This window comes from Electrona antarctica, assembly GCF_951216825.1.
Source record: "Electrona antarctica genome assembly, chromosome: 18".
In the NCBI taxonomy this organism is placed as follows: domain Eukaryota; kingdom Metazoa; phylum Chordata; class Actinopteri; order Myctophiformes; family Myctophidae; genus Electrona; species Electrona antarctica.
This window is the reverse complement of record NC_136799.1, coordinates 20311812-20324670: the sequence shown is the minus strand read 5'-3', so window position 1 is coordinate 20324670 and position 12859 is coordinate 20311812. Positions and strand designations below refer to the sequence as shown.

The 12859-nt window shown below is 43.7% G+C and overlaps 1 protein-coding gene across 6 annotated transcripts in view; it reads left to right on the top strand.

Annotated features, from left to right (window-relative positions):
* The first annotated feature begins 223 nt into the window (after window positions 1-223).
* The window catches only part of pcnx1 (pecanex 1), a 43725-nt gene continuing 31089 nt past the window's right edge, over window positions 224-12859 (top strand). For all 6 annotated transcript variants that reach the window (XM_079527929.1, XM_079527928.1, XM_079527927.1 and 3 more), the window contains exons 1-6: window positions 224-540; window positions 2642-2856; window positions 4664-4769; window positions 6993-7029; window positions 8581-8649; window positions 8944-10701. In XM_079527929.1, coding sequence (XP_079384055.1) covers window positions 388-540; window positions 2642-2856; window positions 4664-4769; window positions 6993-7029; window positions 8581-8649; window positions 8944-10701 — 2338 coding nt within the window. In that variant the 5' untranslated portion in view covers window positions 224-387. The remainder of the gene's footprint in view (window positions 541-2641; window positions 2857-4663; window positions 4770-6992; window positions 7030-8580; window positions 8650-8943; window positions 10702-12859) is intronic.

The window sequence follows — 12859 nt, the reverse complement described above, 5'->3', positions numbered from 1 at the left end:
TCCGTCAGTTTTCGTCGTGGTTTATATTTATGTCGGCTGTTTTGCACAATTCTAATGTGTCTGAAATGAACCCACAGAAATTCATATTAATGACTAGTGATACTAGTGATAGTCATGTGGGGGAAAGTAGTAACCTAAATTCACAGGCCACGAAGAAGAAGTCGCTCGCGGGGCGTGGTGGGATAGGAGCGCTCTCCGTGGAGGTCTAAAAACAGTAGTGCCCCAGCTGGCTAGCTGTAGCTGCAGAGAAGAAGATGGCTGCAGTTGGGATTTTCAGGCCAATGTCTGAAAACAGAGCACTGCTCGTTATGTTGTTGAACGACGACTAGCCTTCGTGTCAGCCCCGTTTATTTCGTCGTTTCTCTCCAGATTCGAAGGGGATAAAACATGGGGTCTCAAACACTTCAGATCCTCAGACAAGGGGTCTGGGCTTCAATCACAGGCGGCTGGTACTACGACCCCCACCAGAATACATTTGTCAACGCTCTGCATCTGTACATCTGGTTGTTTCTGCTATGTTTCCCCTTCACACTGTACATGGTAAGTTGGATTTTAACCGCTTTATGAAATGTATGTTTATATGTTTGCGAGCACGGTGGTTACTGGTCGTAGGGAAAGCCGTATGCCCGTTAGCTGCCGAGGATATTAATGGTCGCTCTGTGGAACGGAAACAATGTAGCGTTTCATGTGACAAATGTAACATTACATGTTTCAATCTCACAAAACAACAAGGTCAGAGACACAATTGACGTAAAATATTATTTAGAATAGCGAATTATCACGTTAAATATTTGGGTTTACTCAAGTGTTCCATTGACCAACTATAGGATTAATAAGGGGCTCTTTTGTTTCAAAATATGTTATATGCTTTTTGTTTTTTTTCTCTTTTTTCCCCCCAAACGGACGAACGTTATATTCGTAGTTTTGTCAAAGATATTATTTCCTTTAACTTAAACCTTTTCGCCATCTGTTAGAACTGATTCTGATTTGTAAATTGTACAATTGCCAATGTTAGAGTCCATCAGTTACACTAGCCTAGCATAATGTTTATATGAACAGCAGCTTACTAAAGACGTCTATTACTGTTTAAAAACTCATTTTAAGGCTCGGGCTCAGATTTTTAGGCTCATAGCAAACAAATCCTAAAGGTCAGCTATTATTACGCAATATCACTAGCTTTGATTGATTGATTGATTTTTATTTCACAATATGCAGAATGGGTACATTTCAAACGAAAGCACAAGTCGGTACAAAAACTGTTACTTTGTGGACGAACCATTACACTTGTTTACAACATGGTCCACAGCTGAAGGGTAAAACCAGTGTTTTGGTAAATTAGTGCAAAAGTGTTGTCATAGGGTCCCAAAGCAAAACTATAACTGGAAGATCAGTGTGGGCGATGTTAGTTACATTACATATCTGTTATCACTCTATAAATGTGCTCTGGGAAGGAAATAGCTTATACACCATTGAACACCAATAATAAACTCCTTATATTAGAAGCTGATGCTCCAAATCTGAGTGTGGCTTCTGTCCTATTTCCGGAGTGGAAATAAATACATGGGTTGGCTCTGTGGTTTAAATTGAGACATGTTTGAGTGGTGCTGGTCCTGATAGTGGCAGCTATTAATGCAACCGGTATCTCTCCACAGCAAATGGAGTTAAGTCACATTGTGGTTTGCAAATTGCCAGATGAGCAGCGGAATGATGACAGTGTACATGATTAATAACAGCAAGGTTAATTCACTCTAGCCTACTTGACAACATAAACATTCTAAGTTTCCAAGTTTATTTCCTGTTGCAGTGTTTGTGAATATCAGTAGCTGCCAAGCTGTTCCTTACTAGCAACACACTAACAAGGTCTATAATTCACAACTTGTATTTTTCTGGTATATCTTTTTATTTTCTGTCTGTATGTTGGTCTGTATGTGCACTTGCACTTTTTAAACAATAGAAATTAATGTTGTCTTTTTGTCTCAGCTGCTGTGATTATGCTGTTAAAATGGCCACAGTTGTTGCTAGTCTTGTTGCTAGTCATTCTAGTCTGTTGACAAATTATGTTGACATTTTCAAGGGGAATTCTCAACAGTGTGCGTGGTCTGTACCTTTTTACCATTCTAAAATCTGTATTGATTCCCTGTTGACAAATTATGTTGACTTCATGTTCTTTAGAAGGTAAATTGAAAAAAGTACAGTTCAATGTGGCTTTTGGGTTGCTTTGAATTTGAGGTCCTGTTGTCCCTGTACTATTGTGTGTCAGGATACTCTTATGTCATGACGTAAGTGTTGAAATCTCACCCAAACAATCAGCTGTACATGGTACAAATAAAATGAAAGTTATTCTGAAGTGTTTCGAGAGACCAGACGATCCTATAACCAGCATAATAATTGACACCAGCCAAATTCTGGCACCTTTTGGCTATGAATGTATTTTGTGCTTAATCACTTCTCTTTGGCAGGTAACCCATCATTTGAGGCGTCACTGCTATTTCCATAAACAATTGGGCTGGAAATACAGCAAGCAAAAGTGTCCTGGAGATGAGACAGAGAATTAACAATTTCTTCACTGACTTGAGTTGATCTGGATAAGAGCCTCAACCAAAATGCTTAAACTGTACAAATCAAATTCTCTCCAATCCAGGCCCTCCCGCCGACCATGGTGATCGTGGGGATCTACTGCGGGGTGATTGCTGTCATGTTTCTGCTGCTGAAAATGGTGAACTACCGCCTCCATTGCGCCTTGGATGAGGGAGAGGTGGTGGAGCACCGGGCCAAGGAGACAGAGGGCATCAGGATTGGCACAGAGGGCGTCAATGATGGCAGCGCCACCCGGCAAGAGGACAGCAACGGCCCAGGGTAAGGTTTTGTGTCACAGAGCCAGTAAGGCTGTGTAGTAAAACGAAATACTTGTCAAGACTCAGTACTGTACAATGTTTGGTGTTTGCATTGAGCTGGATATATATATTTTTAAATATAACAATTTAGGCATTTTGCAGACACTTCTATCCAGAGTGCTTTACAAAGTGCAAGATTGGACTAAATGCCATCGACATGAGTTATTTTAGAAATGCAGAGTGCAGACTTGTTTTGGTAAAAAAAAAAGGATACAAGGCAGTGAAAATAATGGTTTTGATTTTTGGAGTGGTACTTGGAACCACACGGAACATCCACCAAATGTCCAAAAAGAGGATGATAATGGGACAACTATTATAGTATTGTGTAAACAGGCCATGTATGAGTGTTGTGCTGTGCATTAGATCTCTAATCAGTGGTTGTGAAGTCCTAAATGGAGCACAAGTGTGGATTTTGTTAGTGTGAGTCATGTAACTTTAAAATTAAATGGTGATCTAATTGTGAGTTTCAGTATCTGTTGAATTTCTGGGTCAGAGGGTTGTCCTCTGGTCATGGTGCATGAAAATAAAGCCTGCTACAGAGCAAATCAATACCTCACCTTCCACATTAGACATTCAAGGCCAGCTGTAAATGGCAATCTGCTGTCGTCTTGTTTTTATGTAAAGGTCCCTAGTTCTTGTTGTGCAGGAGCTGAATGCCAGTGAGGTTCCAGGGTTCTTTTACTGCCCGGGCCTCGGAGAAGTGACTCATTTTCACATTCCAGAGGGAGCGCTTAGCAGGATGCTGAGAGAGAGAAAGAGGGAGAGGGAGAGGTGGAAAAGCAACAAGAATGAGAGCCCCTCGACCGCAGGGGCAGTCAGTCGTAGCTTTGCCTACACATCTGGAGTTGCATTCCAGGTTGTTGGGAGTTTACAGTAGAGCAGACAAGCTTGTTGAAATTGATTAACCACTTAACCCCAGCATCCATATTCTGGGGGAACATTAGCCAAAAATAGCAGATAGCTCACAACGTGTCATATTGCAACACATTGTGACTCTTGTGATGTTGTAGATCAGCTATTTTTGGCAAAGCAATTCGGTGTAGACTGAATAAAGTTGTCCAAGTAGGCAAGTACAGACTGAGCCAACTCGGGTCCAGTTTATTAAGTCTAGAGGGCTTTAAGTGGTTAAGGTGTTATACTACCATCCTTCATTCTCGCCCCAATCTCACTCTCCCTTCCTTCCCACAGTCTCCTCTGCCCAGATACTGTTCTCATATTATGTGTGCACACCGTGTAGTGCGGCGGTTTATTGCTTTGAATGTTTGTGTTGTGGTTTGACCTGTTAAGAAACATTTTCTGGCATATGGAAATGATTTATAGACTATCCCTGGCAACCTTTTCTTTTTTTTTTGACATACTGACTGGTTAAACAAGCATGTCCGGGCTAAATTTGGCCCAGAGAAAGTGTACATGGAACATTTTCTTACCTTTTTTTTGCCCTTTTTTATAGTTTTTCAAATGTACGTGTCATGAAAAGCATAAGCCTAAAATGTGTTTTAAAGGTATGATTAAAAACGTACTTTCCTGTGTGAATGGTAGATTCTGAACAAGATGATAGAAGGTACAATGATGTGTTAGGTAATTGTGTGTATCTAGCTGTGTGTGCATGTGATTGCGTGTCTCTGTCTGTGTGCAAGTGTGTCAATCTATGTTTAAATATCTGCGTTTGCGTGCATCTGTTCATCTGCGTATGTGCCTGCATATCCGTGTATGTTTTCATGTGTGTCTTGTATGTGTAGCTGTGTCATTCTATGTGAATTACCTCACAGGGACCCTGGAGGGGGTATTGAGATGGCAGACTTCATCCGGGAAGAGACCCCGCCTGTTGACTGCAGTTCCAGGAACTCCTATGCTGGCATGGATGCCAACCACCAGGTAAACAGAGGAATGATGGCTCTCAACAGCGGCATCTAATTTACAGTACATCTAAGTGGATCAAGTGGTTTGATTTGTAATTTATCTCACATTCTTTTGTAGCTCAGAATGACTTGTTCCTAGAACCTTTGTGATCATTTGTGTATTTGTAAACCGCAAATAATCTACAATGTGTGAACTAGAATTGTGGTTGAACAGAAAGCCGCCTTTTTTGGCGGTCCAAGAAGAAAAACCTTTCTGAAAAGGTTGTGGGTTGAGGCTTAAAATTAAATTAATCAGCAAACCGCTACCGGCCGATTTGAGTTGTTTTTTGATTAATCGGTATCGGTCCAATTAATCAACCGATTAATGAATTTGTCCGATTGTCACACTATTAAATATAAGGTATTAAAGTTAAATCTGACTGAAAAAGGAGAGAGGCCGCACAGCTCGTAGTCACAATGCCATCAAAATCTTTATTTTTTCAACGTTTCGGCAACAAGTTGCCTTCTTCAGGGAGTTAAAGTTAAATCTGACATACCCTGTTACATGTATTTTTTTCTGAATGGACAAAATTATTATAATTTTTTAATACAGGATGAGATCATAATGGACATCGGTAATATCGGTTATCGGCCATAACAGCAATTGATTATATCGGATATAATGTATCATCGGCACATCCCTACCATGTAACGTATCACACAGGGATTAGGGTTGAAGTTTATGATGCTTCCTGTCCATTTATTATAGCGGGAGGTGGGGCATTTGGTGTATGTGTTCTCGTTTAGCTTGAAATGCAGGCATACTGCTGTCAGCAAATTTGCTTTTAATATTCTGTGTTATTATGATGATTTATTTTGCAAATTATATTTAACCTCAAAATCCCCATGGGTGCCCGTGTTCCAAGTCTCTGCACTCTGTGTCCTTGAGCCGCTAATCATCTGGTGTGTTCTGCTCAGCTGCTGTGCACCTACATAAGAAGAGAGAGAAGCCCAAACTCTTATCTCTGTAATGATAGTGAAGAAGCAAAGGTCTGTTTTGTGACAAAATAATTGTTTTGGAACTCGTGTCTTGACTCTTGTAGTGACCAAACACTGCATTCATTTGTCGTTGTGCCCCCACAGACACACACTTGTTAAATTAGCTGTTAATTACCTGAGCACCGTTTGAGGAATTGCACAGGAACATTTGATTTATTAACCATAGATATTAAAAAATATTGACGCCTCATTGGCCACTGCAGTTCATTGGAGCGACCTGTCTCCAACAGGAGCAAGGAAGCTCTGAGAAGGAAGAGAAGTGATCACGTGACTGGGCTGCGCCATGACACTTTCATGGACACTTTCATGGGAGCCAAACTCATACCGGAAGTGCAATGAATACATGGCAGTGAATGGAGCTGGCTGGTCTAGCTCATGACAAACATTATTTATGAACAATTGAGACCTTTATCATATAATCGGTTCAGGAATATAAAAGAAGACATATCACAGGTTGTTTTCTAATCACTTACTTTTCCATGTGCACAGAGTGCACAGTATATAATTGTATCTGAGGATCTAAACAGCAGCAGGTATCGTTTCTGGCTCCGAAGTATCGTGAGATTTGGCTGCCAGACAGGAAACGGTGGGAAGTCTTGCGATACTTGGTACGTTCAGAAAGGTACTTTGTGTTCTTTAGATACCATACCTCTATACAAATTACACAGTGTACACATCGAAAAGCAACACAGCAGACAATAATGTGTTACATGTCTTCTGTTATTTTACAGAAGTGATTACTTTACAAAAGGTCTCAGTCATTCATAAATAAGCTGGTCACTGAGCTCTCAGTGCATTCTGTCAAACTTCCGGGTAGTTTGGCTCCCATGAAAGTGTCCATGAAAGTGTCATGGCGCAGCCCAGTCACGTGACCACTTCTCTTCCTTCTCAGAGCTTCCTTGAACAGGAGGAGGAAGTTGAGTGGAATCTCGGAAGGCAGGTGCTGGGAAAGAGGGAGTCGCGCCTCTGATTGGCCTACCGAACGTCCCCTTCTGTTCTTCCATTTTGCTTCCGCTAAGCTTCCTTGTATGCTTCGCAAGGAATCTCGGGAAAGGTTGCCAATTCAATCACGCATCGCTATTGCCTCCATGTTGCCTTCCGTTGAGATACAGACGCCCCAGAGCCAGAAGAGGCGTCTACGTTTATATGTCTGTTATTAACAATACATAGCTTGACTTATGAAGGGTTTTTGTTTCTTTAGATCGGATCCACCCACGGAGGAGCAACAACAGCCAAAGGTAACTATGGCCACCAGCTATGTACGTGCACTGCATGCAAGTGGCATATGTGCACTGCATGCAAGTGCACAGGTACTGTATGTAAGTCCACTGCATGCATGTGGCACAGCACACGTATATAAGTGCAGTATATGTACAGTAAGTGCACTGCATGCAAGTGTACAGTTCTGTATCTTCTTGTGAAACATTTGTGCAGAGCATTGATGTTTTCTTAGATGGATCACTACATCACTGACCACTGTGGCCTCCACTGCCCAGGGGATGTGTTCTGACTCAGCGTTGTTATCGTGACCTCTCTCTAGACACATCAAGACACTGCCTCTTTAAATACAGCTAAGCAATGCTGGTGCCACAAAACGCAGCACACTGGAAACACCAGTGAGGGAGCTGTTCTCTGGGAGGTCTTTTATTTATTTTCTATTATTTAAAAATGGCAGAAGATGACAATAAATGAAGTCTCTGACAGTGGTGCTTTGGGGGTCCATTATGCTGAGAGTTTCAGAGCAAGGCGGCTACGTTGTGTGAATTATTCAGTGAGGCCGCTCGATGCCATTCTAATTAACCAGCAGCTTCTGATGACAGGAAGTGGTCTGAAGTAAAACAAGGGCTCTGCTGGGGTTTGGGCTTTTTAATCTTCTTCCCCTGAGAGCTTACGTCTACTCACAATGTCCATCACAAAACAACCAGTAACTCACAAATGATCTACTGTATACCATCCCTCTGGGAGAGCACATTCTTCAAAGGTTAGCCTCATGATATCCAAATATTTAGGGTATTTCCAAGAGTGCTCTCCTTTTGTATACCTTTTTATTTATGATAATGTTATGTCTTGTCTTAATATTGAATGATGTACACTGTTCAACTGCTTTATTTACACAGAGTAGTGAAAGACTCAGGAAAGTGGAACATAGAAAAATGAGATTCAGTTATGTCAAGTTACATTTATTTAAAAAACATGTGCTTTAGCAGGATAAACAGTATAAAAATGAACTGCAGATTCAGAACAAGCATACAAGAGGGGCCATCAGGAGACAGCAGGCACAAGCAAATGATTGATAGATTGCACTGCAGTAGACAAGAAACACAGGACAGAAACAAGTAAAAATGGAGAGAGGAAAAAGCTAAGATAAAAGGAGGAAAAAGTGAGAAGAATACACCTGGCCTTGCGGACTTGGACTGACTGTGTTAGCATAATGTGTGAACTATAAATATAAATGTAGGAATAAGTATAATCTACAATGTATCACTATTTATATATCTATCGATGTATAGGCTATTGATGGTCTGTATGATGTCGGAATATGCTAAAACAATTAGTCAGTCTACACTTGAATATAAGGAGGAATATACAATCTATCGATGGTAAAACATTTACAGCAGTTTCCCTAAGCAGGCTTCTAATTATGATGCTAGTGTACATCTCGGTCCATTAGCAAAAGTGCCAGAGTTAGTGAGGAAGTTTCATGAATCCAAGGACGGAACAGAATGCATGGATGCTTGAATATATATGAATGCAAGTATCATTCATCATTACTCTGTTCCTGTCTGCAGGAGGAGATGTGGAGAAGAACTCGGATGACCTCAGCTTGACTCTGGTTCAGAGCTGCAGCCATGATCATGGTAATGACTAATGACAAACATAAAGCAGTGCTATTTTGACATTTTGTCTCTCTCGGGGAACTTGTCACATTTGGCACCACAGTAGTACTCAGCACAGGTTAACAGGCTCTGTCTAATTGACTTTGTATTTTATTGTTGGGTACAGTGGTGCACATCTTTTGCATGACTATTTTTACCTATTGTTCTGGCTTATGTTAATACTAGTTGATTTGGTAGTAAACAAAAACAAAAGTTTCTGCCTTGTTTTCAATAAATTAAAGCCCTTATCCTTTAATGTTCTTTCCATCCATCAAGACTTGATGTCAGACCCAAAGATGTACTGCCTTGTCTCCAACGACTCCTTCGCCTCCATGCAGCCCTCAACCTCTCTGGGCCCCCCGGAGCTAACCAGGGAGTCGGGCGACCTCTGTAGCTCAGCTGCTATTCACTTCAGCCAATCACACTCCTCCGGCGACACAGATCTGACCACTCACGCACCATCGCAGTCTCAGTCTTTCAGGAAGGAGCTGCGATCGCGGGGCCTGCCTCGCACCTCTAGTTCAGCAGGTTCGGCCTTCCCCGACCCCTCCCTGCCAGACTTTTCTCTCTACCCTCCACCAAGAAGAGGAGGCCTTGACCCAGTGTGCGAATTGGACACCGGCAAATCTCACAGAGACAAAGAGGGGACTGATAGGCCGTACCAGCAAGACCAAGCAGTTCCCTCCACCTCAGGGGCAGAGTGCTATCAGAGACACCAGGAAACACGCAGAGTAGCCCGCTCTGCTTCCAGGGAGGCAGGGGAGGGCAGCTCTGGTCTGTACCAGGTGGATGTGAGCAGTGGGGGGCGAGGGTGTGGAGGTGGGAAGTCCCACCACGGAGGAGAGCGCAGCGCAGACAGTCTTCGGAGCCTGAGCACTCGTAGTAGTGGCTCCACGGAGAGCTACTGCAGCGGCACGGACCGAGACACTAACAGTACCGTCAGCAGCTTCCACAGCGAGCAGACCAGCTCCACCCACGTGGAAAGCCTCCTGTCACTCTCAGGGGATGAGCGGGGGACTCGGGACAGAGGGGAGGCCTCCTCTGCCATACCCGTTGGCGGCAGGACTTCTAGCCTCGGCAGCATCAGCGCCCGAGGTCTTGCCGGGGGCCTGCCCTCACGGGAAGCCAACAAAAACCCTCATGCCAACGAGCTGATGGCCAAACAGCCTGCTGACAAAGTGCCAACATCTGCTACTGCCCAGGAGCCGACTGAGCCCTGCGGATTCCAGGACGAGCCTGGGATGAGGATGAGCGCGGATGGATCGGCTGCCGTGATGACGTCCGTCCGAGAACGGGACAGAGACGACGTGCGGCCCAAGTCAGCCTGTCTTGCACAGCGGTCCTCCTCGTCCCGCGGGGCAGCGGGCAGGAGCAGCCGCCGGCGGACGGGCAAGAAGCGTGCGAGCAGCTTCGATGCCAGCCGCCATAGGGACTACATGTCCCTCCGGGGAGTGGCCAAGCCCCACAGCGCCGTGTTTGCTGGGGGCGCAGGCGGCGAGGAGGACTCGAGTGACCAGAGCGAGCTCAGCTGTGCCTCCAGTCTCCATTCGGCCCACCACCTCAGCACGGACAGCTCCTCCAGCACCACCTCCCACTCTTGCCATTCCCCTGAGGGCCGCTACCGAGCCCTCAAAGCCAAGCACACTGCTGCCCACGCAGCGGCCTGCTCCTCTTCCTCCAAAGTCGTGATGGGATGCGAGGTAGGAGGAGGGGGAGGCCGCACAGGGGCAAAACGCCGTGCCTCTCGACGGACCCCGAGCACAGGCAGCGCCAAAACGCACGCCAGAGTGCTGAGTTTGGACAGTGGCACTGCGGCCTGCCTTAACGACCCCAACCGCCTGGGTGCCCCTGCTGCGCCCCGGCCCCTCACCACCTCCAAGTCGGACCTGGAAGCCAAAGAAGGCGAGGTTCTTGACCCGGCATCCCTGCTGGGTCGGGCCTCCCAGCTGGAGTCGGTCACTCGCTCCAGGAACAGCCTGCCCAGCCAGGCAGCCTTCACTGAGCCTCAGGATGTCACCGCCAGCTCCCTGCGGGGTAGGTACCACTAACAGTGTTTCTCAAAGTGGGGTCCATGAACATTGTGAACCACTGCACTATAGCCACTAACAAATACACTGATTCCTGTGTGTATGCTTATTGTTGGATAAAACGTTTACATTTGAAACGCGTTAACTCAAAAATGCATCGGGGGAATTTGAATGGTCATAACATTTTGGGCTGTCCTTCCAAAATCTCTTTGCAACATACACAAAGTTTGTTGAACATAAAACTATAAATCTTCAGAATAATATTGCTTCTAATGGGTTGTAGATTATATTATTGGATCTTGTGTGTCTGTTTGCGGGCCTTTCTTCCAAGTTAAGTTTTCCTTTAATTTCCTTTATTCCTCATATAGTTTTGGTTGAAGTGGAACATGGAATTTCACGTTGTACACATTAAACATAGCCGGGTACATAAGTCATTTGCTTTGTGCTTTGATTTCATATTTGTGAAGTAAAAACTTGCTTTCAGTCCAGGGTAGGGATGTAACGATACCAAAAACTGAAATTCACAAGGTGATATTTATCATGATATTTAGAAAAAACTATGTTAAATCATTTTCCCATTTGTGTGCCATAACATGAGCTGTGACGAGCTCGGAGTAGCATTGAATTCCAAACATCTGTGGTGAATGAGATGGATTGCTTGTTTGAAGCTTAGCCAAGTCATTTAAAAAGCTGGTAGCAGGGGGCAGTGGCTCAGGAGGTAGAGCAGCCGTCTTGGAATCAGAAGGTTCCAGGTTTCCAGGCTTCCATGTGTCGAAGTGTCCTGTCTGACTGCTCCCGATGAGCCGGTTGATACCTTGCATGGTTTCCTGTAAAGCACTTTGAAGGGTCAGAAAGACCAGAAGGGCAATTTCTAAATGCAGTCCATTTTTACCATACAAAGCTGGTAGCGGAAACGTCTGAGCCACAAGCCTGCGGTGTGTTGTGAGGGTGTAGAGCTACTTCCCTTGTTGTGAGGGTGTAGAGCTACTTCCCTTGGTGCGTGACATCAGCATGCATGAATACTGAATACCTATTGTAGATGCCATGACAGGCCCCCTGATGAAGACAGTTGACCGTAGAGTGCCCGGATCTCACTATCTAATAAAGGCAAAAAAGACCCCAAAAATATACAAATAAAATCACACTTGTGTGAAGTGAGTGATTTGTCCTGACTGATCCAGGAGCACCTTTTAACTATTTTTACATTATTGACTTTAATATAAGTCTCCGGTGAACACTTTGTCTAGGCCCACGGGTCGGTAATATTGAGACATTTTGTTATTGTGATAATGACGATATTGTTACACCCCTATTCCTGTCGCTACATACAGTACTTAGTCTCAGTTGATTGTATCTAGTAGTATGCACACTGCCCTCTCTGGATTCACATCATTCCTGCTATTGTTCATTGACAATGGAACACCACAATTACACATTGTAAACAGTAGCAAATTTAAAATGGATGGAGTGAATTGTGCTTCATAGTCAAAAAATATTATTTCTAAAATTCATACTAGAAACAAATTACAGGATGTATTGGGACAGGATATTGGCTGCTTCTCATGTAGTTGATATGGTTGATATAGTTTGCATTAGCATTTCCTATTACTTTTAGTTCTCAGTAGAACGTATATAAATGTATGTATGTGTATATACAGTATATAAAGCTATAGATGGTGAGCTGAGCTTGTAGATCGGCTATTCTTGACACAGAACGTTGGAGTAGAGGGAAAAAAGCGGGGACATAGTATAGTTTAGTACCCCAGTCTACTAAATATTCAGGGTTTAAGTGGTTAACCACATAAACCCTCACATTCAGCGAAAATTGCTGCTCTACAAGCTCACAATGTATTGCATTGTGACACATACTGTAGCCAAGCTTGCAGATTGGCTATTTCCGGTATAGAGATTGAGGGGAAAAATAGAGGGCCAAGTAGACCCCCTTGGGACACTGGTCAACTAAGTGTATACAGTAAGTAAGGTTTAATATTTTTATGTTTTAATGCAAGCTGACTTGTCTTAACAATTTTAGGACTTAGATTATTGGCTTAGGACGGTTATTATTTCTTGGTCGCATTTAATATGAAAACCAGCATTTCCGTGTGTCACGTCACACCTCCATATATGGTCACGCCTTGTGACATCACGTCTCCATATATGGTCAT